General features: G+C 42.0%; 2 protein-coding genes across 4 annotated transcripts; both read left to right on the top strand.

Annotated features, from left to right (window-relative positions):
* Window positions 1-5579: 5579 nt before the first annotated feature.
* Window positions 5580-10132, top strand: LOC127764864 (pentatricopeptide repeat-containing protein At5g46100). The gene is made up of 3 exons (XM_052289751.1): window positions 5580-7175; window positions 7264-7318; window positions 8183-10132. The coding sequence occupies exon 1, from the start codon at window positions 5632-5634 to the stop codon at window positions 7099-7101; it is 1470 nt and encodes a 489-aa protein (XP_052145711.1). The 5' UTR covers window positions 5580-5631; the 3' UTR covers window positions 7102-7175; window positions 7264-7318; window positions 8183-10132.
* A 5080-nt stretch (window positions 10133-15212) lies between these two features.
* Window positions 15213-20016, top strand: LOC127760769 (NAC domain-containing protein 73-like). Of its 3 annotated transcripts, none has more exons than XM_052285067.1 (3): window positions 15213-15693; window positions 15776-15989; window positions 19035-20016. In XM_052285067.1, exons 1-3 carry the CDS (start codon window positions 15526-15528, stop codon window positions 19664-19666), a joined length of 1014 nt encoding a protein of 337 aa, XP_052141027.1. In that variant the 5' UTR covers window positions 15213-15525; the 3' UTR covers window positions 19667-20016. The 3 variants fall into 3 exon arrangements, with proteins under 3 accessions (XP_052141027.1, XP_052141029.1, XP_052141028.1); XM_052285069.1 differs by having other exon boundaries at window positions 15214-15693; window positions 15788-15989; XM_052285068.1 differs by having other exon boundaries at window positions 15214-15693; window positions 15782-15989.
* The last annotated feature ends 1836 nt before the right edge of the window (window positions 20017-21852 follow it).

The following is a 21852-nucleotide window of genomic DNA, read 5'->3' as shown; positions in this document are numbered from 1 at the left end:
TCTATCTTTTCTTTGGGATTTGTGCATTATATGCATAGGCTAGGTATGGGCTTCGTTGTATCATCTTGGTGCAATTAACTGAGTCTGAATAAAACTTCCATTATTAAAAAAAAAGGACAATTCAAATATTTCCCTTTTTCTTAAGTCATTGACAGCAAGATGAGAACTATTTTTCGTGCTTTTTTAATGTTTTATATACGCTACTTCTTGGTTCTTGTCAGTTTCATGTTTCTTATTATCCCTCCCGCATTTATTTTCCTCTTTCATTTAGGAGTAACTAGCTGGGTGGCCCGCGCAATTGCGCGGCTAGCACCCAAACAAAATCATATCTTTTAGTACGATTTTACTTAAAATTTATTAAATAGCTATCTCATTGTCTTAAGATTTTGAAAGACCAAACCTTATCATCCTCTTGTTCCTAATTATATAGTTTTAAAATCACACCAGTTGCTACCCTTATGTCATCTCGTTCTTTATTTGCTTGCTCGATCTATCACTATTTTTATTTATTCTTCTTGGAACCTTTAAAAATTGGATTTTATAGTTTTTAGAGTTTATTGTCATGTTGGGTTTCTTTTTATAATTTCTAGATGCCCCCCATCAAACGTTGCCATTATACTCCTCTACGGCCCGTCCACTGTCTCTTCTCTTTATTGTCATTGAGATTTAAAAAATCGAACATAATTGTCTTTTGGGTTCATTTTTACTTTCTAGAAGTCTTGCCAAACCATCAGTGGCTTTGCCATTGTACTCCTCTACGGCTCGCCCGCTGCCTCCCTTCTTTATTATCATTGAGATTTTTAAAATCAAACATGATTATCATTGTTTTTTTTTACTTTTTAGAAGTTCTGATCCTTTAAAAATTGGACTTATAGTTTCATTTTTTATAATTTTTAGAAGTGCCATCAAATGATGCCACTATGCCCCTCTACAGCCCATCCGTCACCTACTCTTTATTTGCCCCTCTACAGCCCATCCGTCACCTACTCTTTATTGTCATTGTGATTCTAAAAATCGAACATAACTATCGTTGGAATTCATTATTTATTTTCTAGAAGTCCCGTCAACCGCCGGCGGCTCTACAACTATACTCTTATGCACCCTGCCCGCTGCTTCTCCTTTTTATTGTCATTGAGATTTTAAAAATCGAATATGATTATCAATGGTGTTTTTTTTTTTACTTTGTAGAAGTCCAGCAACCGCCTTACTTGTTTGCTTCACGATCTGCCTAAAGTCCCCCCTTTTAATCGTCATTAGGATTCTATTTGGTGTTTTATTAACAACTTTTATATGTCGTATCAACCGCCACCACTCTACTCCTTTATAGGCATGTTACTTAATTTATCTCGTTATGCGTTTTAGATGGTCTTTTCTTTCAATAATCTTTATTTTTATTACAAATTTTAGTTATTTATAAATTATATTCCTAATTGAAATCTTATTTTTCTTTTTCTAATTTCAGAATTTATTTTTTTTAAAAAAATAGTTAATACCGTATTGTGTTCTTTTAATGTTTTAATTTTTTATTTTCAATTTCAGTTGTTTCAAAGTTGTATTTCTACTTGAACTCTCTTTTGATTTTTTTAATTTTTGATATTATTTTATATTTTTGATATTTCTAATTTTTGATATTATTTTATTTTTTTATCTCGTATTGGGTTCTTATATGGATTCTTCTTTCAATATTGCTAATTTTTAATTCCGAATTTCAGGTAATTTTAAATTGTATTCCTACTTGAGCTCTTCTTTTATTTTCTTTTGCTAATTTCGGATTTATTTTTATTTTTGTTCTGAATTTTAATTAATCTCGTATTGGGTTATTATATGGACTCTTCTTTTAATATTCCTTATTTTTAATTCCGAATTTCAGCTATTTTTAAATTGTATTCCTACTTGTACTCTCCTTTCCTTTTCTAATTTTGGATTTTATTTTATTTTTATTTTGAATTTTGATTAATCTCGTATTGGGTTCTTATATGGAAACTTCTTTCAATATTGCTTATTTTTAATTCTGAGTTTCAGCTTTTTTTTAAATTGTATGACTCTCCTTTTTTTTTCTTTTTCTCTGATTAATGTGGGAATTTGTAACCCCCACAACGAACGTAGTGCCTCCTTTTGGCCCGCGCAATTGCGCGGCTAGCACCCAAACAAAATCATATATTTTTCAGTATGAATTTACTTAAGATTTATTAAATAGCTATCCTCGTATTTCTAATTATATAGTTTTGAAAAGTCGCACCAGCTGCTACCCCTTACTTCTGTCATATCCTTCTTTTGTTTCCTCGGTTTACCACTATTTCTATTCATTCTCCTTGAAACCTCTTAAAATTAGATCTTATAGGTTTTTGAGTTTATTATCTCGTTGGTTTTCGTTTTTATAATTTCTACAAGTCCCGTCAAACGCTGCCATTATACTCCTCTAAGGCCCGTCCACTCTCTTTTCTCTTTATTATCATTGGGATTTTACAAATCGAACATAATTATCGTTCGGGTTCATTTTTTTACTTTCTATAAGTCCCGCCAAACCGTCAGCGGCTTTGCCATTGTACTCCTTTATGGCTCGCCCGCTGCCTCCCTTGAGATTTTAAAATGCATCATGATTATCATTGTTTTATTTTTACTTTTTAGAAGTTCCGAACCTTTAAAAATTGGACCTTGTAGTTTTTAGAGTTTATTGTCTTGTTGGGTTTCATTTTTTATAGTTTCAGAAGTCCCGTCAAACGATGCCACTATACACCTCTACGGCCCATCCGCCGCCTATTCTTTATTTTCATCGGGATTCTAAAATCGAACATAGCTATCGTTAGAATTTATTTTTTATTTTCTAAAAGTCCCGCTAACCGTCGGCGGCTCTACAACTATACTCCTATACACCCCGCACGCTGCTTCTCCTTTATTCTCATTGAGATTTTAAAAATCGAATATGTTTATCAATTGGGTTTTTTTTTACTTTCTAGAAGTCCCGGCAACCGTCTTGCTCGTCCCTCCTTTTAATCATCATTAGGATTCTATTTGGTGTTTTATTAACAGTTTTTATATATCGTATCAACTGCCACCACTATTCCTAATTGAAATCTTTTTTTCTTTTTCTAATTTAAATTTTTTTTAATTAATACCGTATAGTGTTTTTAATACTTTTATTTTTTTTTATTTTTTGAATTTCAGTTGAACTCTCTTTTTTTTACTAATTTTGGATTTTTTTTATTTTTTATTCTGAATTTTAATTAATCTCATATTGGTTTCTTATATTGATTCTTCTTTCACTATTACTTATTTTTAATTTTGTATTTCAGTTGATTTTAAATTGTATTCCTATTTTAACTTTTTTTCTCTTTGCTAATTTCGAATTTATTTATTTTTATTCCGAATATTAACTAATCTCGTATTGGGTTATTATATGGACTCTTCTCTCAATATTCCTTATTTTTAATTCCGAATTTCAGCTATTTTTAAATTATATTCCTACTTGGACTTCCTTTTATTTTATAATTTCAGATTTTATTTTATTTTTATTTTGAATTTGTATTAATCTCGTATTGGGTTGTTAAATAGAAACTTCTTTCAATATTGCTTATTCTTAATTCTGAATTTCAGCTATGTTTAGATTGTATTTCTACTTGGACTTTTCTTTTCTTTTTTTTTCTTTTTCTCCGATTAATGTGGGAATTTCTAGCCCCCACAGCGAACGTGGTGTCTCCTTTCAAAGTTGTTTTAATAATATAATAGATAGATAGATAGATAGATTTATTAGGTGACTTTTTATATCGAGATCTATCAGTTCCATTTGTTTTTTTAAGGATATCCATTTTGTTCTCTGTATATATCGCCTATAAAAACTGCATTCCTAATTACCGGTGAAATATAAGTACAAACGAAGAAGCACCGAGACATTGCTTTACGAACTACAATGAAGATTTACGTGAAAACATGTGGAACATTACATGAACATCTGTTGGTGAGTTTGATGTTATTTTTGATTATTCATCATAGTTTTTTTTATCTATCTATTTGTCTACTTCGAGTCCCAAATTGCTCCGATAAGTTATTTCTACCAATTTTTTTCTCCCGAACAGGAAGGGTATTGAATATATTCTCCGGTACTTTAGGTGGCCGAAAGTTACGGGCTTTTATTTCTTTTACCAGGTTGAGAAGGAATAAGTTCATCGAAGGTTTATCAACTTAACAGCGAGATTTTTGAGGTCCCTTAACCACAAAACTAGAAATCTCCATTCCTAAACTATACAAAACCGTGCAAAAAAGGTCCCTAGACAGTGCTGATCTAATTTTCCCCGGTTTGGCTGACGTGGCATATGGTGGAACCCACATATCAGCGCCCATTTCTCCTCTTTTCTTTTTCTTTTTTTTTCTTCTTCTCTTTTCTTTGTTCTCTCTTCTCCTCTTCTCTTCTTCCCCCGAGCCTGAGAGGCCGGCGGGCAGGGCGGCGACGGGCAAGAACGGAGGGAGACAAGGTCGCCGCTGCCGCTCGGAGGGAGGCGACGTCGCCGCCTTGGGTGCCTCTTGTGCTGCTTTGACGGCGGGAAAGACGGGGAAGGGAAGGGAGAGGAGCTGGGGCAGTGCGCGGCGAGGGCGCTGCGGACGACGTCGCTGTGGGTGCGGGACCACGGTGTGGAGCTGCCCGAGATGGTGGTGCAGACGGGGAGGCGGCGGAGGAAGCCGCATTAGCATCAGCAACACCAACAACAGTTGGCTAGAGGGACGCCATTGTCGCCGATGAGTGAAGCTCGGGTGGCTCGACCCCCTCTCTACCCTTTCCCGCCGATGACGAAGCCCGCAGGATGGTGGCGGAGGTCACGGGACGCAGAGGCGACGAAGGGGAACAACGCGAGTGCGCACAACGCCATGCCCAGGACGAGAAGGGGGAGCGCGCGGAGGGACGCCATTGCCGCCGACGAGCTCGCAAGTGAAGCTCGGCCGGCGCGACCCCCTCTCTCTTCTCTCCCGCTGCTGCTCCACCCGCCGCCACCCCCCCTCTCCTCCCTCGCAGGCTCACCGGCCACCTCTTCCCCCCTCTCCAGCCGCCCACTGCCGCGCTCGCCAGTGGCCGCTTCGCCCACCCCCGCCCCCTATCTCCCAGGCTCCCTCTACCGCCGGCGGCCTCCGGAGAAGAGAAGAGAAGAGGAGAAAGAAAAGAGAAAAGAAAACGAAAAAGAAGTGTGGGTCCCACATTTTTTTCTTCTCACTTACATGTGGCCCCATAATTTTTTTTATTTTTTTTGCTAACTAGGATGCCACATCAGAGAAACTAGAGATCCATACTGCCCTGGGACCTTTTTTACACGGTTTCGTAAAGTTTAGGGGTGGAAATTTCTGGTTTTGTGGTTAGGGGACCTCAAAAGTCTCGCTGTTAAGTTGAGGGACCTCTGGTGAACTTATTCCGGTCGAGAAAGGTCCTTAATTCCCAAGCAGGCCCTAATTAATTTTCAGCTATGGCCGAAATAGGCCCATCCTTTTCTTTGAAAATGGGCCGGCCCGACAAATGTTCGGTCACGCAACTGCGCGCACTTGCTAGAGGTCCTCGTGTTGCCAGGGCAGGGCAGCATTCCGCCGAACACCTCTGTCCCGCCTCGTACACGCAGGCTTTGCCCATCCCGCCGCCGCCGCCGCAGCCCAATGCCGCCGGCCACCCCCTCGGCGACCAGATGGCCCAAGACCCTCACCGCCGACCACCTCCACCGCCTGGTCCGCGCGGAGCGTGACCCGCGCCGGGCCCTGACGCTCTTCGACGCGGCCACCGCCAGGCCCTCGTCCGCGTCCCCGCCCGACGATTCCACGGCCGCCGCCGCCGCGCCCGTCCTCCCGTCGCGCGACACCGTCTCCCTCCTCACGTCCCGCCTCGCCTCCGCCAGCCTCCTCCCGCTCGCATCCTCCCTCCTCTCCCGCTCGCGCGATCTCTTCCCCTCGCCCGGCGAGCTCGAGCCCCCGTTCCTCTCCCTCCTCCGCGCCTACTCCCGCGCCCACCAGCCCCTCGCCGCGCTCCACCTCTTCCGCTCCGCGCCCTCCGCCCTCGGCCTCCCGCACTCCGCCCGCTCCTACACCGCGGTCCTCGCCGCCCTCGTCGCTCACTCCCACCTCTCCCTGGCCCGCTCCCTCCTCGCCGACATGCGCGCCGCCGGCTTTGCCCCCACCACCGCCACCTACAATGTCCTCGTCAAGGCCCACTGCTCCGACGCCGCCGTCCCCATCGACGACGCCGTTCGCGTTTTTCGGAACATCCCCAAACCCGACGCGTGCTCCTACAATACTGTGATCGATGGGCTCTGCCGCCGCGGCCGGCTGCCGGAGGCCCGCGACCTGTTCGCGGAGATGATTGCGAATGGCACTGCACCAACGGTGGTTACTTACACCACTCTTATCCACTGGCTCGCGCGGGAGGCTTGCTTTGATGATGCTCTGAAACTGTTCGATGAAATGGCTAGGAGAGGGATCATGCCGAATGTGGTAACATACAGTTCACTGATCGATGGATTGTGCAAAGGTGGGCGTGCTGCCTCAGCAGTGGAGCTGCTGGACAGGATGGTTAAGGAGAGGAAGCTTCCAAATACAATCACATACAGTTCTGTTATTGATGGGCTCTGTAAGGAGGGCTGTCTGGGTCAGGCCATGGAGATTTTAGACCGGATGCGTCTCCAGGGGAGGAAGCCTGATGCTGGGTTGTTCGGTAAGCTAATTGTTGGGCTATGTGATGCAGGAAGGGCTTTGGAGGCTTCAAATTACCTCGATGAGATGAATTTTGCTGGCATCCGACCAAACCGCTTGACTTGGAGCCTGCATGGCAGGATAAATGATGCAGTGGTGACAGCACTGTGTTCTAAGGGTGAAGTTGTAAGGGCTTTTCAGGTGTACCAGAGCATGCGTACCCGTGGAATTTCTACCAAGCCAACAACTTTCCATCTCCTTGTCGAGTGCTTATCGAAAAAGAACAATTTAGAGAAAGCTGCTCATGTTGTGCGCGACATGTTATCAGAGAGATGCATCCCTGAGAGGGAAACATGGGATACGATTGTACGTGCATATTGGAGTAAGAAAAAGGTAAGACAAGAAGCTGAGGAAATGTGGAGCCAGTTAACAGTTTCAAATTGAAATAAAGGAACAGACTACACTCCACTGATACATCGTATGCGCGAGCTGTTGCCAAGCAAACATTGTGCTCAGAGGTCATATACTTCTTACTCTTTCTATGCTGTTACACAAGTGGGAGATTTGTTGTCGATAGATCTTACATTTTGGTGTTCACTTTTCCAGGTTATGTAATGATATCTGTTTTTTTTTGAAGTTACGAGCAGTTGGCAGTGTTCAGGTATGGTGCGATGTTGTTTTCCATAGTCCCATACATCTTGTTCATTACTCCCTCCGGTTCTATATTAATTGACGTTCTGGACATGGTTGAGGTTAAATTTTTATAACTTTGACCATCAATAACTTTAAAAATATTTAGTTTAAAGAAACTAGAAAAACATATATAGATTTGTCTTTCAAAACACTATAATAAAAGTAAACATGCATTTATTTATTGTATATATTATAATAGAAAAATAAGGTCAAAGGTATATCTTGTAGAGCGTGTCATTGTCCAAAGCGTCAATTAAAATGAAACCGGAGGGAGTACATACGTAAATATACTAAGCATTAACTTTAATTGTTCATATATGTGGAGTTTGGTGATAAATGATCAAAACCTGTAGCTCAAACTATTGCATAGCAAGCTAGGCAGTTAAGTCCAATGTAATTATTGACATATTGTACAACCAATGTTAGGTAGATTTATTGGGAAAGTGAAATGTTAGCTAGGTTATTGCACTGTTTCATATTTTCATATGTCGATTTTATTCTATTCATTTTTCTTTCATTTTCTTATGGACTGCTAAGTAGCATATCAATTGTTCAGGTTTATTGCACGGCAAAAGAAAATCTCTACAATGTGAACCTCCCTGGAAATGCGCAGTTTCTAGTGATGTTTTCCATCGGTTCCCTCCATAAAGATTAAATCAAATATGTTTATTACTTTCCACTTGCATATAATAACCTTGTTTTCCAAAAGAAATTCACTGTACTTTTGTTCTGATAGCTTTCTTTAGAGTTTATGCTGCTTAATTGTCATAGTGAATCCTCTGCTTATGACATGTCTAACATGCTTAATCTATGAATTCACTTAATGGAACAGGCCAAACAGCACCGCAAAATATGGAATTATGGATCTTCATTCTATTGGCTAGGAGTATAACCATGAGAAAAAGTCAACAGCCAAAATATCAAGTATTGAGATACATGCTACTGTATGTTTTTCTGTCTATGTTGAGGGGATTACACCTGTTTGACCTCAACATGAATTTGAGCGAGCAAGATCTTTGATTACCAGACTGTTGTGGAGAGTGGAAAGCCAATGTCATGGTGGGTGGCTGGGAAGCTGACAAACTGCATTCTGCCAATAACCACTATAATAGTCAGCAATATTATGAGAACTTTCTTTGCTTACTCTTACGGTATTGGATTGAAGCAAGACACCACATTTTGGTCTAACAGCGCTATAGAAACAAAAGTCATTGCTGAAACAGTTCAATGGACAAAGTCTAGAAATTGTATTCATTCAACTACAACGTGTGGATCAAGAGGTGCTTGATTGTCGATGACCCCACAATCCCTTGAATGCGACAAACCTATAGCGCGCATTCCCTTCCTTATCCCTGAAGCTATCTGTGAAACTGAGAACAAAGCAGGGCAATGCACAAAGAACCATCATGTTACCATTTGATGAATGTAACATTGTCACTGCAGGGGCCTTGTGCTGCCGTTGCCAAGGTTGGAGCCAGGAATTGGAAGACAGGAACAGTGTCTGAAGGAAGAAATTTGATGTTCTTATGTCTGGGCGATTGTTTTCTGCATGGGCTCATGTTGCTGGTACGATCAAATATATTCAACAAAAGAGGATTCCCTCTGATCCTGCCAGCAATTCCATGTTGTGGTGACGGTGGTGTGGAGCAGACATAGTAGCTGTCCTCTTCGTCCAGTTTGTTCTATTTAGCGTTGGTGATCTTTTGTTAGAGGAGACGCAACTAGGGATTTTATCAATGGAAAAGGAAGGGATTTGAAGGGAAGGAAGGTAATGGTCTGTTACTCTGTTTCTGTTTGTTGTCCGTTTATGGATGCCTTCTTGCAAGAAAGATGCAAAAATTAAATGAACTGGGAGTTCTGCTGGCAAGAAATGCGAGAATGTTTGGTGTTCCAGTTTCTCTTTTTTGAGCTCCAACAGTTGTAGACGCACATTGGTAACGGAAAGAACAGTTTTTTGGGTCTAAAATTGTTCTGTGGCAGTTATATATACACGTAAATAGATGTTCCCTCCTAGCCGTGCTTAACTGGATTATGCATTTGGTTTGATTCTTTTCATCTGGTATGAAGAACTACAATGCCTTGCTCATAGATGTGGATCCACCGAGCCATGCATATGTCAGAGGCAAAAATGGGCTGATCCAAACTCATAGATGCAAAGCCCAGCCCAATATAAGGCTGCAAAGCCTGCAAAGAGAACATCGATCATCCTCGACAATCTTCAGAACAACAGCACTTCTTTTTTCTTTTTTGAGAACAGAACAACAGCATTTGAGAGTAGAGACAAACCTGCATGCATGCTTGCCTCACCTAGGCGACCACATAAAGACCATTGGAACAAAACACTTTAGGCTCCTCCAAGTAAAACACTTTCCTTGAGACAAATCCTCCTGCATGTATGCAGTGGTCCTCCTAGCTGATCTCTGAGTGATAACCAAGCTGCATCTGCAATTCTCAAGACATGAGGCGACAGTGTGCTACTGCTACCAGGAGTCTGGGGAACATTGTAAATTAAAAGCTGCCGATCATCAGAGGCGACAGCATACGGCTTTAATCATGTGATTCCTTCTTTCCATCCCTTTAAATTTGCACATATCATGGCATGATCATGCCCGGAGCTTTAGTTGTAGCCAATGATCTAGTAAAGGTCAGAGCTTTGTATATCTGCATACCGAATTGCCTTGGTGTGCGTGTGACGCCCCTTAATTAACTGTTTTTATCCTCTGAAAAAGCTTCAGTGTAAGTAGCATTTGTCTTGTCTCTTGGCTTCACTAGGCGAGTTCAGTTCTTCGTGGTAGCTTAGCTAGAGGTGGTATCACTCACATGGATACATCAGGTTCAGTTAGGTACATGTACTCTATCGTGCGATATATGGAATGCATCAGAAGCAAGTCCAGTGTCAGTGTCACACGAAGCAACATCTAATCGCCAATGGTCGATATATGTCGTTGTCCATCATGTACCAAATCACATGAAAGTCCTACAAAAGCAATCCCTGTATTCGTAGTAATTAACTGCTCTCTAGATTTTTTTGGGGGGTTAAAATTCTCTCGAATAAAATATGAGAGACTGTCACTGAGAAATTACTAGTAATATCTTTGACTGCCAATGTTCATTTCATACCGATCGTTCATTCATTCCTTGATGTTGAGAAAAGTACTCTGAAATATCAAGAGAAATGAGAAAAAAAAAACGTGCCTTTTTCTAGCTTTCTGCGAAAATTTAAGGCGCATGGTAGAGTCAGAGAGCAAGTTGGAGAAGTGATTGCATCCTTGAAGTCTTTGTGCATTTTCATACCCATCTGTTGAAAAAGTGTGGTAAAATGTCAAACTCCAACATAATTCCGATTCTCTCGGATCGAAGTACTGCCTCCGTTTTTCAACATGACGGAGCTAGCTATAGATGGTGAGACTTGCCCTACAAGTTAAATTAAATAGTATTAGTAGCAGTGGAGTACCTGATTAGATTACACTACTTACCAACGACGCATATACCTCTCCAACTAATCGACGACGCGTATATTTGTTGTAGTCTAACGCAAAGATTGTCACAGTCGAACAATAGGGAGACGCTTGCATGTCAAGATACATATGGACCAGTTATTTTTAACTCTTCGAGGGAGAAGCAGATACGTGCACACTTTGTGCTTTTTATATGCCCTCCTGAGAAGCACAATGAGATTATATACTCAGATTAAACTTTTTTTTCTTCAACCAAATATGCATGGAGAAAATACATGTGAAAAATAATATTATTGGTGTGTAGAAATAGGTTGCAAATCTCGTTGAAGAAAAGGAATAATATACCTCAACTGTTCTTTTTTTTGGTTTTTTTTTGGGGGGGGTTGAGGAAAGGGTGTTAAATTATTTTTTCGTAGGCTGTATATTATTTTCTAAAAAGTATTAAAGTTTAAACTTTGACCATTAAGTAAAACATATTCAAGGTACTTTTTCTGAAACTAAAGCAATTCAAGGTACTTTTTAATACACTAAATGCACGAATCTGGCTAATTATTGATCAAACCATACAACATTAAACTTTCAAAATAAAATATACATTCTCCCATCTATTGCCCCATCTGGTGTACTAATTTGACACATGTCGACTATGCCAAAAGGTAGCCTAACCATGTACTCATCTACATCTATCTATCTATCTATTCTTTACTAATTAGACACTTTGAGAGAGAAGTCTAATGACCCCTCGCAAACACCCTACTTCTATTTTTTTCCGCTCACACGGTTTTATTTTTTTCTTAATTAAGTTTATATACACAAGGTATATATATAGAAACTTTTAAAGTAGAAACATTTTAAAGACATTTAAATCTGAGTGATCATACATTTAACATAATATTTGAATTTCAATCTTAAAATACCAGTAATTATAGTCCATATAACATCCTCAAGGGTTGGCGACTAACACGTTGTAATCAGCCTGAAGTTGTGCTTGTGGTTGTTTGGGTCACTCCCTTATTTTGCCAAACTTCACCACCCTTTCTAGGATATACCACTTCCGTCCCATAATTAATATAGCAATCTAGTGTCAGATATGACGCATTCTATAACTATGAATTTGGATAGGGGCGTGCTGGATGTGACACATCTTATAACTACGAATCTGGACATACCCCTGTCCAAATTCGTAGTTTTAGGATGTCTCATCCAGTACAAAATTGCCATATATGGTACATATGGAGTATATTTGTTTCACTATCAAAGTTATGGCATACCATAGTTTTTCAATTCAAAGGCCCACATGTCTTACACCCATCTTTTAGCCAAACCTTGTCTAAGAGGTGTGGCCATCAATTTATGACCACACCTTTGGCTAGGTTTTGTAAGGAGGTGTGGCAATGTTTGGGATTATAATGCTATACCTTAAATACCCTTGTTAATTCTCACCTACTTCATTTGTTTCACATTATAAGATGTTTGGATTTTGAATATAGTTATGCATGGATCCATATATGTGCTTCATATATGTGTCCAAATTCGTATAGATGTTAGTGGATCTAAACGAGCGATGGAAATGCCAAAACGTCTTATAATATACTCCCTCCATTCCTAATTGATCATCATCTAACTTTTTTGGGGTTATTCCCAAGTGATCATCATATTATTATCATTACATAAGTCTATTCGTTATCTGTGTATGGGAGTAAATAAATATTGGTGCATGTATCCCTGCACATAATATTTTACAACCAAAGTGATGTCTTGGTTTGTTATTAGTTAGAAAATAGTGAGAATTGTCCACATGCATCGAGTTTGTTACCAAAGTAAATATAGTATATGAGAGTTATGGATTTTTCTTTTTTTTTTTTTGATCTTGGTGCGCTCCTATACTCCCTCCATACTCATAAAGGAAGTCGTTTAGAACAATGTTTAAGTTAAACCTTGGAAATATAAATTATGAATAACTCTTAAGTTGTTGAGTTTGAAAATTTAAAAATTATATATATAGATTTGTCTTGAAAAATACTTTCATAAAAGTATACATATATCATTTTTCAATAAATATTTTTATAGAAATAAGAAGTCAAAGTTGTATTTTGGAAACCGTGTCGCTGTCTTAAACTTCCTTTACGAGTATGGAGGGAGTATTATACTTAATTAACTAATCTCTGATTCCTGTCAATCTGATCCAGGGGCATGACGTATCGCTTAGCTCATCGCGACCGGCCGGACCGATACGCCGAAGATCAATGGTCCCAAATCCACGCCCTCAAACTTAGATCGACCGGTCCAAATCCCGCAGGTGCGCATGTTCACGCACGCCACGACGCATCTGCACATGGCCCCCAAACGCCCAGATCGATCAACGTACGGGACGGATCAATACACGCGCGGACGCGCCTCGTCTCGACCGGTGGATCGACGACGTACGCGCGCGCGCCCCCCCGGCTCGGTCGTTCAGGAGTCCTTTTGTCGCTGGGGGCTGGGCTCTATACACTACTATCATCATTTCTCTCTTCCAAGACACTCTACGGTGACCTCATATCTAAAAGTCCCTCTCTCTCCCAAATCCATCCCCATCTCACGCGGTCACGCACGCGCGCGCACACCGCAGCCAGCCCAGCCGCCACCCCCCGCGACTCGATCCATCCGCGAGAGACGACTGACTGACGGGCGATCAATCGAGCTGCCAAGTAGTAGGGTGTTGTGCGTGTTGCAGGTGGGGCGGTGTGGTGTGGTGTGGTGTGGTGGGACGTCCTCGCGATCGAATCAGGTTGCCCCATCTCCACTCCACCCTCCTCCTCCTCCTCCTCCTCCCCCTCCTCCACACGTACGCTTTTGGCCAGCCGGTCTAATTCCCTCTCTCTCATGCATCTAGCTACCTCCTCTCTGTCTCTCCTTTGCCTTTTCCCCCAACCCTCTCCTCTCTCATCTGTATTCTATTGCGAAATAGCTTAGGGTATTCGCAATCCCCCAGTTTGATAGAGTTATATCGATCGAACGTCATACACACCATAAATCACAGATCGAATGGAATAATATTAATCAAAGTGTACGTGTATAGTTTGTTTACCAACTGATTGGATAGCTATAGAGCTAGCTAACCGTGTTGAAACGATGAACAGTGGTTAGTATATGTGTGCGTATACGTACTTCGCAGCGGCTACCTGCACGTACATGCACGCACGCACACCCTGCGCGCACCGTACCAGCCGGGGTCTAGCGCGCGCGGAGGAGAATGTAGGTCATCCTGCCGCCTTTAATTTAAACCCCAGCCAAAGTACACGCATTTCGCGCAACCTTCTCCTCGACCAATCGCTTCGTCATGCATTTCATATGCGTTTGGTGTACGGGTCTTCCGGTTAATCGCAAGTGTAGGTGCTTTCTTGCAACGCAAGCCTTTGGCCAGAGACTATACTATAGTAGTAGTACGTACGACCAGCGCTATAGCAGCAGCTAAGCTATATTAACACCGGCCGGTGTCATTTCTGACGTGTAAATGTTAACCGTCAAATTGGTGTGGTGTGTACGTGTGGTGGCCGGACGTCCATATCTCGATCGGGAGATGTACACGCAGCAACTCGCGCGCAGAGAATCCGGCGCCTGGTTTGCGGCTCACGTATACGGTTTGCATTAGCAAGCCCAGACTTGAGGGCCAAGCAACACCGCATCATTCGCCCGGATCGATCCCCTGCGTTCTATGATTCTCTCTCGCTGTTCGCCTAGCTTAATTAGCTATGGAGTTTGATTGATTGATTTATTGTCAGTTTGTCATCCGCGCGTGTTGCCGCACACCTCGCGACGACGACACACATGACACATATCCGTCCATGCCCATAGCTGTCAAACGCTCATTGTTCAGCCTGTTAATCGATCGCTTTAGCCTTTCATTTTGATCTCCTAGCTAGCTGTTGTACGTACGTCCCCTATAGCTAGCTCGATCTCTCTCTAATCCTAGTCTCTTGCTCCTTTTGTGGAGTGTTCTTTCTGTAGTTGTTGCCTGCACTACACAGCTGATGCACTGCCGGTTCTGCCTCTGCCTGCCTCGCCAGAGAGAGAGAGAGAGAGAGAGAGATCAGCTCGTGGCGATCTTCCTGGGAAGCACCAACCGAAAAGTTGGTGTGAGAATTGATGTATTCTCCTCCGGGAAACAATTTTAATCACCAAGGAGGACATCTACCTATTTGTTGCATGTCAACTAAATGTGTATGAAAAAATTCAAAAAAATTTGACAAGATAGATTCATATGTAATATATCACCCCACAAATATACAAGTTCAAATTCGACTTCTACAAGTTGTAACAAAAATAACAAATCATACTCTGATTAGTGTTTAGAATCCACCTTCATTCTCCTCCTTGGTCTGTACCAGATGGAGATAGAAAATCAGTAGCCGCGCGCAGCAGCTGGGCCGGGAAGGCAGGCAGGGAGGATTAGGCGATTAGCAGCTAGTAGGAGTAGCTTTTAACAGGGACAAGCTTCCTATAGCTCCCCTCTCTTTTCTCTTTGTTCTCCCACTCGTCGATCAGGCCGCTTTGTTCCCTCCTCTCCTCCTTTCTCTCTCCCTCCTCCCGCGCGCGGGGTCTCGCCTTAACGTTTGCCGCATATGGGGGCGACGAGCAAAGCGTAGGCCGGAGGGAGGGACAGGGAGAGAGAGAGAGAGAGGCTTTCTGGCTCGCTCTCTCTGCACGATCTCTCGTCGTGTTGGATTATACAGCCATGACATGGTGCAACAGCTTCAACGACGTGCGCGCCGTGGAGAACAACCTGGCCACCGCCGCCGCCGTGGCCGCGGCCAAGAAGCAGCAGCAGCAGCAGCAGGTCTCCCAGCACGTCAACCTCATCAAGACCTGCCCCTCCTGCGGCCACCGCGCGCAGTATGAGCAGGTAGCTAGCTAGAGCTTCCTCCCTGCTCGATCGATCGATCGGTCTCCTGTGTACATGTTGGATGGCATTGAGCATGGTGTAGAGTCAGTTGCAGGCAGCGGCGGCGGCGACGATCCAGGACCTGCCGGGGCTGCCGGCCGGGGTGAAGTTCGACCCGACGGACCAGGAGCTGCTGGAGCACCTGGAAGGGAAGGCGAGGCCTGACGCGCGGAAGCTCCACCCCCTCATCGACGAGTTCATCCCCACCATCGAGGGCGAGAACGGCATCTGCTACACCCATCCCGAGAGGCTTCCAGGCACGTATAATATACTTACATGCATGCTTTTCCTACGACTCATCGACATATATCGAATCAGTTTTAGTTTCATCAGTTCATGATCTACATAAGTGCATTTGTCTCGATCAGCTAGCTTGCATGCTTAATTACATTGTGCCATCAGCTATAGCAATTGCAAAGATGATCAGATCTGGACGGGACGTGGAAACTATAGGTGCTGTCCGTCACGGAAGTACTCCTGACAAAACATTTTCTTGCTTGGTTGATTCTCAGTTTAAAATTCCCTATTTTGATATAAAGTTTTACTGGTCGTTTCCAATTTGATGACCTTGCTTCATATATGTCAATCATGCGTAGCCGCTTAGTATTTGTAACATCCACACTAGGGTATATACATGTCGATCGTCCTTGCGTTTTTCATTAATTTCGTGTATGTCCGATCGTGTGTTGTTGCATTTGAGCACGATACCGTATAAATATTGCTAAAGTTTGCCTTTGAAGTAATTGCTTCTCCTACTTGCATAAAAGTTTATTTCACATTGAAAACGAGTGATTGTGACAGCACAGTGCATCAAAGGTCCACGTCATGCAGGATACACGCAACATCAGATCAAAGGGAGAATAAACTTTGAAAAGACTTGTTGCAATATGAACTGGTTTTTCCCTTATCCTTTTATATTCCTAGTATTTAATTTGCCTATATATAATGGTGTATTTGCATGGGTAGGATAGTCATTGTATATTTGTGCAATAAGGCTATGTTTAGTTTGTGTGCCAAATATTTTTAACTATACGGACACACATTTGAAGTATTAACGAAGACTAATAACAAAACAAATTACATTTGAAGTATTAACGAAGACTAATAACAAAACAAATTACAGATTCCGTCTATAAACTGCGAGACAATTTTATTAAGCCTAATTAATTCGTTATTAGCAAATGTTTACTGTAGCATCACATTGTTAAATCATGGCATAATTAGGCTCAAAAGATTCGTCTCGTTATTTACATGCAAACTGTGAATTGGTTTTTTTTCATCCACATTTAATGCTCCATGAATGTGTCTAAATATTTGATGTGACGGAAAAGTTGAAAGTTTGAAGAAAAAATGTTGAATTTAAACATGGCCTAAGAATAACTGACAGATACTTTAAATTATTATGAGTGCCTTTCCTGCTTTTGGAAATATAATATTATATTCTTCAGGGGGGTTGCATTCCATTCCGCAGGATAACTTGTACTATTTTCTACCATAGTGATAGAAATATTGCACCAAGAGACATTATAGTGCACTGATCATATTATTTTCATGGAACTCTATTTTCATATAAGCAGTTATCAATAATAAACCACGTGTCACCATTGTACTATATATTAATCCAGTAGAAAATGATATATTACAAATACTTTTATCTAGCAAGAATTAATTATGATTAAAAAACCAATGCAAGTGGCTCTTTATGTCGTTTACAACGCAAACATTTTTTTTCTTTGTTGGTGCTGGAGCTAGCGGCCGTTCGTGGGGTATTCTCATGGGAATATTGGTGTGGTAGTCTGTTAGACATATGCGTGTTGAGCTGGAAAACAATGTGCATGCAGGGGATGCTCCTTCCATGGTACAAAGTAATTTTCTTTACATTTCATAGATTACAGCTGACCTAAATTAATTCTATCTGTAAGAAAATAATTAAGCCGACAAATAAAAATGTGTTATTTAGTTCCGCACACTATTTTCAGGCCATATATACATTTTATTTATATTACACCAAATTTACCTAGATTCAGTGGCTGAGCCAAGATCAAGATCCACCTCGCGCGAAATGCAAATATTTTTTTTACTAATAGTACTTGATTGCAAAAATTCTATCGGGGTTAATTGACCTTACAGGGTCACAGCATGGCTCCACTACTATCTACATTATATTATAAGTACTCCATAATGTGGATAAGGATTTTCTGAAGTTGATCGGTGAGTAATTCTTTAAATTCAAAGATAGTTTCACCCTTCAGCGCCATATCTCCACTAAACCACTTTAAATTCAGTCCATTGTATAAAAAGTAATCTATTTTTGATAGTTTATGGTTAAATAATGTATGAAGATTCTAGGATTGTCTATCACACTTTTATAAAAGTTTAAGGTTGTAGTTAACATGCATGATCTTTTCCTTTTTTTTACAACCTGGGAAATTTCATTTCTATGTTAAGAGATGCAAAACACAAATACGCCCCCACCTCCTCTTTAAATATAATTTTATTCGGTGAAACTTTAAAGTTTAACCATCAACATCTCTCAAATATGTATTTAATTTGAAAATAAAAATCAAAAGAGCAGTTTTTTTAAGTACTTTTACAATACTAAATTTTTGTTACACATTATTGTTATACTAATAGAAAAAAAATAGTCAAAGCTATACGAACGAATAAAGTTGGTAGTGTAATACTCCCTACCTCAGAATAAGTTTATTTTTGTCTCTCCCATTTATTTTAAAATAAATTTATTTTGAGCACTCATTGCACTAGAGTTTGTGAAAGTAAATAATAGATGCACTGGAACGTAGGTAAAATGAGGAATAATTGCATTAAGATTTGATAAAGTGAGGGTATGTCTTTTTGTTTTATATTGGTACATATGGGATGAGTGTAAAATAAATTTATTTTTGGAACAGAGAGAATATGTATTGAAACACCGAGCAAGTATTTTTCTTATGATGGAAAGGACGCAAAAAATAACTAAACAATAACAGTTCAGGGGGAGAGAGATAGAATCAGAGAATTGCTGGAGTCGGCCCAAAACCATCATTAACTGGGCCCATTCGTCATATAGTTTGACTGAATGGTCTTATGCTGCGTCAGCCGTCAGCCGTCAGGACATTGGAACTGGTCAACTGGATACTACGATTACGAAGCCACTCTTGTTGTGTTGCTGACCTGCTGTTGCATGCATGCACGTAATATAATTGATTACATTTGCATCTCTTAACTCATTCGTGAGAGCAGTGTCAGTGTGGCACTCTACCATATTAACCGTACTGTTCTCTTTCTGCCGCTGTTAATTTCAGGAGTCGGCAAGGACGGCCTGATCCGGCACTTCTTCCACCGCCCGTCGAAGGCGTACACGACGGGGACGCGGAAGCGGCGGAAGGTGCACACCGACGAGCAGGGCGGCGAGACGCGGTGGCACAAGACCGGCAAGACGCGGCCGGTGTTCACCGGCGGCAAGCTGAAGGGGTACAAGAAGATCCTGGTGCTCTACACCAACTACGGCAAGCAGCGCAAGCCGGAGAAGACCAACTGGGTGATGCACCAGTACCACCTGGGCTCCGACGAGGAGGAGAAGGACGGCGAGCTCGTCGTGTCCAAGGTGTTCTACCAGACGCAGCCGAGGCAGTGCGGCGGCGGCTCGACAGCGACGGCCAAGGACCTCTCCGTCGACCTCGTCGCCGGTAACAACATCAAGGCTAGCAATGCTGCTGCTGAACACCACCATAACGACGGCGTCGGCGGCGGCGGCCACGGTGGCAACAACAGCAGCATGCTGAAGGAAGCTGCAGGCATTGTAGATTTCTACAACCCAGCGGCGGCGCTAATCGGCTACAGCCAGGCGGCTCCTAACAACAGGGCGGCTGCTTCTGCTCATTTGACGATGCCTAACTTTGAGGTGCACACAGGAGGTGCAGGCTTTGGCCCCTGATGGATGGAAGAAAACAAAGCAAATTAAACATATTTGACTGATGATATATATAGGTTAGATGGAGAGGGCAGGGCAGGTATATGATGGCAAATGTGCATCATGCATGCTAGCATGGTGTAATTTGCATCGAGTGAAAAAAAAAGGAGTTTACTAAACCGTCTACGTACGTATTACTGGACAATAAGGAGTGTGTCGAGTGAGTTGCTGCACAGATGTTGAAGCGTAGGGGGGTCGATATTCTTACAGTGTTCATTATTGTTACATGTGTACACATATATAACTTGACATTCTCAATTTTTTTGTTTAATGATATATATATATATGTTGTTCTATACAAAAATAATGTTGGAATTCAATATTGTACATTGATCGCTTAAATATAAGGACTTTCTTTTTCATAAATATAAAAAAAATGTTATGCATGTGTAAAGTATCATTTTTCTTATTATTTAGCTAGACAACTAGTAAGAATATCCCAGCCCAAACAATAATTCTCTATTGAATTTTTTTCTTAGTTTGACAATCTATGTATAGGTATAGGAAGGAATATTTTAGTATCTAGTTTATTAAGAAACAAATTAAGCCACAAATTCAAGACGATAAAAAGATCCACATTCTTCCACCTGACAGTTAAAACCAACATTTCCCACCAGCCAAGTGAGCCCAGGTGAGCTAGGCTCATGATCAGAGTAGTCACTGTGGGAGTGTGTTGCAATCGGTCTCATCGTCTTTCTCGTTTGTACCAACAACATCGCCCTCACTGTCAGAGTCATCGTTTCGATCGCTAGTTTCCGTCCCCTGACTTAGCTAGAGGACCAGGTTATCTTCCTCTTGCTCCGTAAGCTGAGGGGAGCAAAGTTTCTTGGAATAAATGAGGTATCGTGCCATCGTCGTGTTCTGTTCCCTCCATATTAGAATATAATAAGCATTTTAGAGTTAGACATGATTATTAAGAAAATATATAGAATTGAATGGTGGAGAGTTGTGATTGGTTGAGTAGTGGAGGTAGGTGCGAAAAGTGAATATAGGAGAGTGTTGTGATTGGTTGGAAATAGAATGATGGTGGAGAAGAGGGCTAAAAGTTGTTATATTTTAAGATGGAGTGAGTAGATTTTATGGTGACCATGTAGAACCCTCCCCAGTAAATCATTATTACTTTGTACTTATATTGCATTTGCATCCTCAAGCATTTATTTTGCATCCTCCTCAAGCAAACACTAGTTTCTATGAAAAAGGTTTTTATGTATAAAATTTCTATGCCAACTTTTATGTATAAAGTTCCTATTGTATACTGAATGTTGCTATTAAGAAGTTTCATGTACCAAGTTTTTTAATTTTTAGCTGGGCTAAATGTCAAATGAGCTCAGAACTCTGCGTACGCACTCTTGTAACCCGTTGTGGGCCTGATAGGCTTGAAGTGAGGCCGGCACATGGGCTAGACACGTTTGCAGGCCATTGACACAACATCCCCTGCCGTATCTGCCTCTCGCTTCCACGTCTTGAACACGGCGCCAAACTTGATCCAGCCTTCGATGACAAGTGGACCACCAAATATATCAAAAGAGTAAATTGCGTTGGCGGTACAAAAACTTGGCAGGTGGGTACGATTAGGTGCAAAAACTTGAAAACCAAACGTATACTACTAGAAAAACGATTTTTCATGGCGTCACCATATAAATTTCGCTGGTGGCCGTACGCGAAAACCGCCAACAAAAATGTAACGAGTGATGGGGGGCTACAGACCGCCAGCAAAAGTATATTTTCCCTGGCGGCCACGCTAAGAGATCCGCCATAAAAAAAACTCTATTTTTCGAGGCGGAGCACTTAAGCGTCCGCCAGGAAAAATCGTGTTTTCACTAGCGGCTACTAACACCTCCGCCAGAAAAATCGTGTCTTATCTCCACCCACTGCGTCTCCTCTGTCCACTCCACCCACCTCTCCCTCTCCTCTTCTCTCCACCCAGGCACCCACCTCTCCTCTTCTCTCCACCCACCTCTCCCTCTCCTCCCTCTTCACTCCCCACTAGCAGCGGCGACGAGCCCAGCAGCAGCAGCACGCGGATCGAGGCGGCGCCCGTGCGGCGCGATGCGGCGGCGCTCGTGCAGCTCACGGCGGCGGTGCCCAAGGCGTCTCGCGGCGGATCCGGCGACGGGACCAGATCCGGAGCGGAGGAGCACACGGATCGA

The sequence above is a fragment of the Oryza glaberrima genome, chromosome 1, assembly GCF_000147395.1.
Source record: "Oryza glaberrima chromosome 1, OglaRS2, whole genome shotgun sequence".
Classification (NCBI taxonomy): Eukaryota; Viridiplantae; Streptophyta; class Magnoliopsida; order Poales; family Poaceae; genus Oryza; species Oryza glaberrima.
Note: the sequence above shows the minus strand (reverse complement) of the source record. Positions and strands in the feature narration are given on the sequence as shown.

Bases quoted from the DNA above. Each gene is read 5' to 3' on its own strand.
- LOC127764864 (XM_052289751.1), top strand. From the start codon at position 5,632: ATGCCGCCGGCCACCCCCTCGGCGACCAGATGGCCCAAGACCCTCACC.
- LOC127760769 (XM_052285067.1), top strand. From the start codon at position 15,526: ATGACATGGTGCAACAGCTTCAACGACGTGCGCGCCGTGGAGAACAAC. The intron at 15,694-15,775 runs GTAGCTAGCTAG...AGCATGGTGTAG, and splicing joins ACCGCGCGCAGTATGAGCAG to AGTCAGTTGCAGGCAGCGGC. The intron at 15,990-19,034 runs GCACGTATAATA...TGTTAATTTCAG, and splicing joins CCATCCCGAGAGGCTTCCAG to GAGTCGGCAAGGACGGCCTG.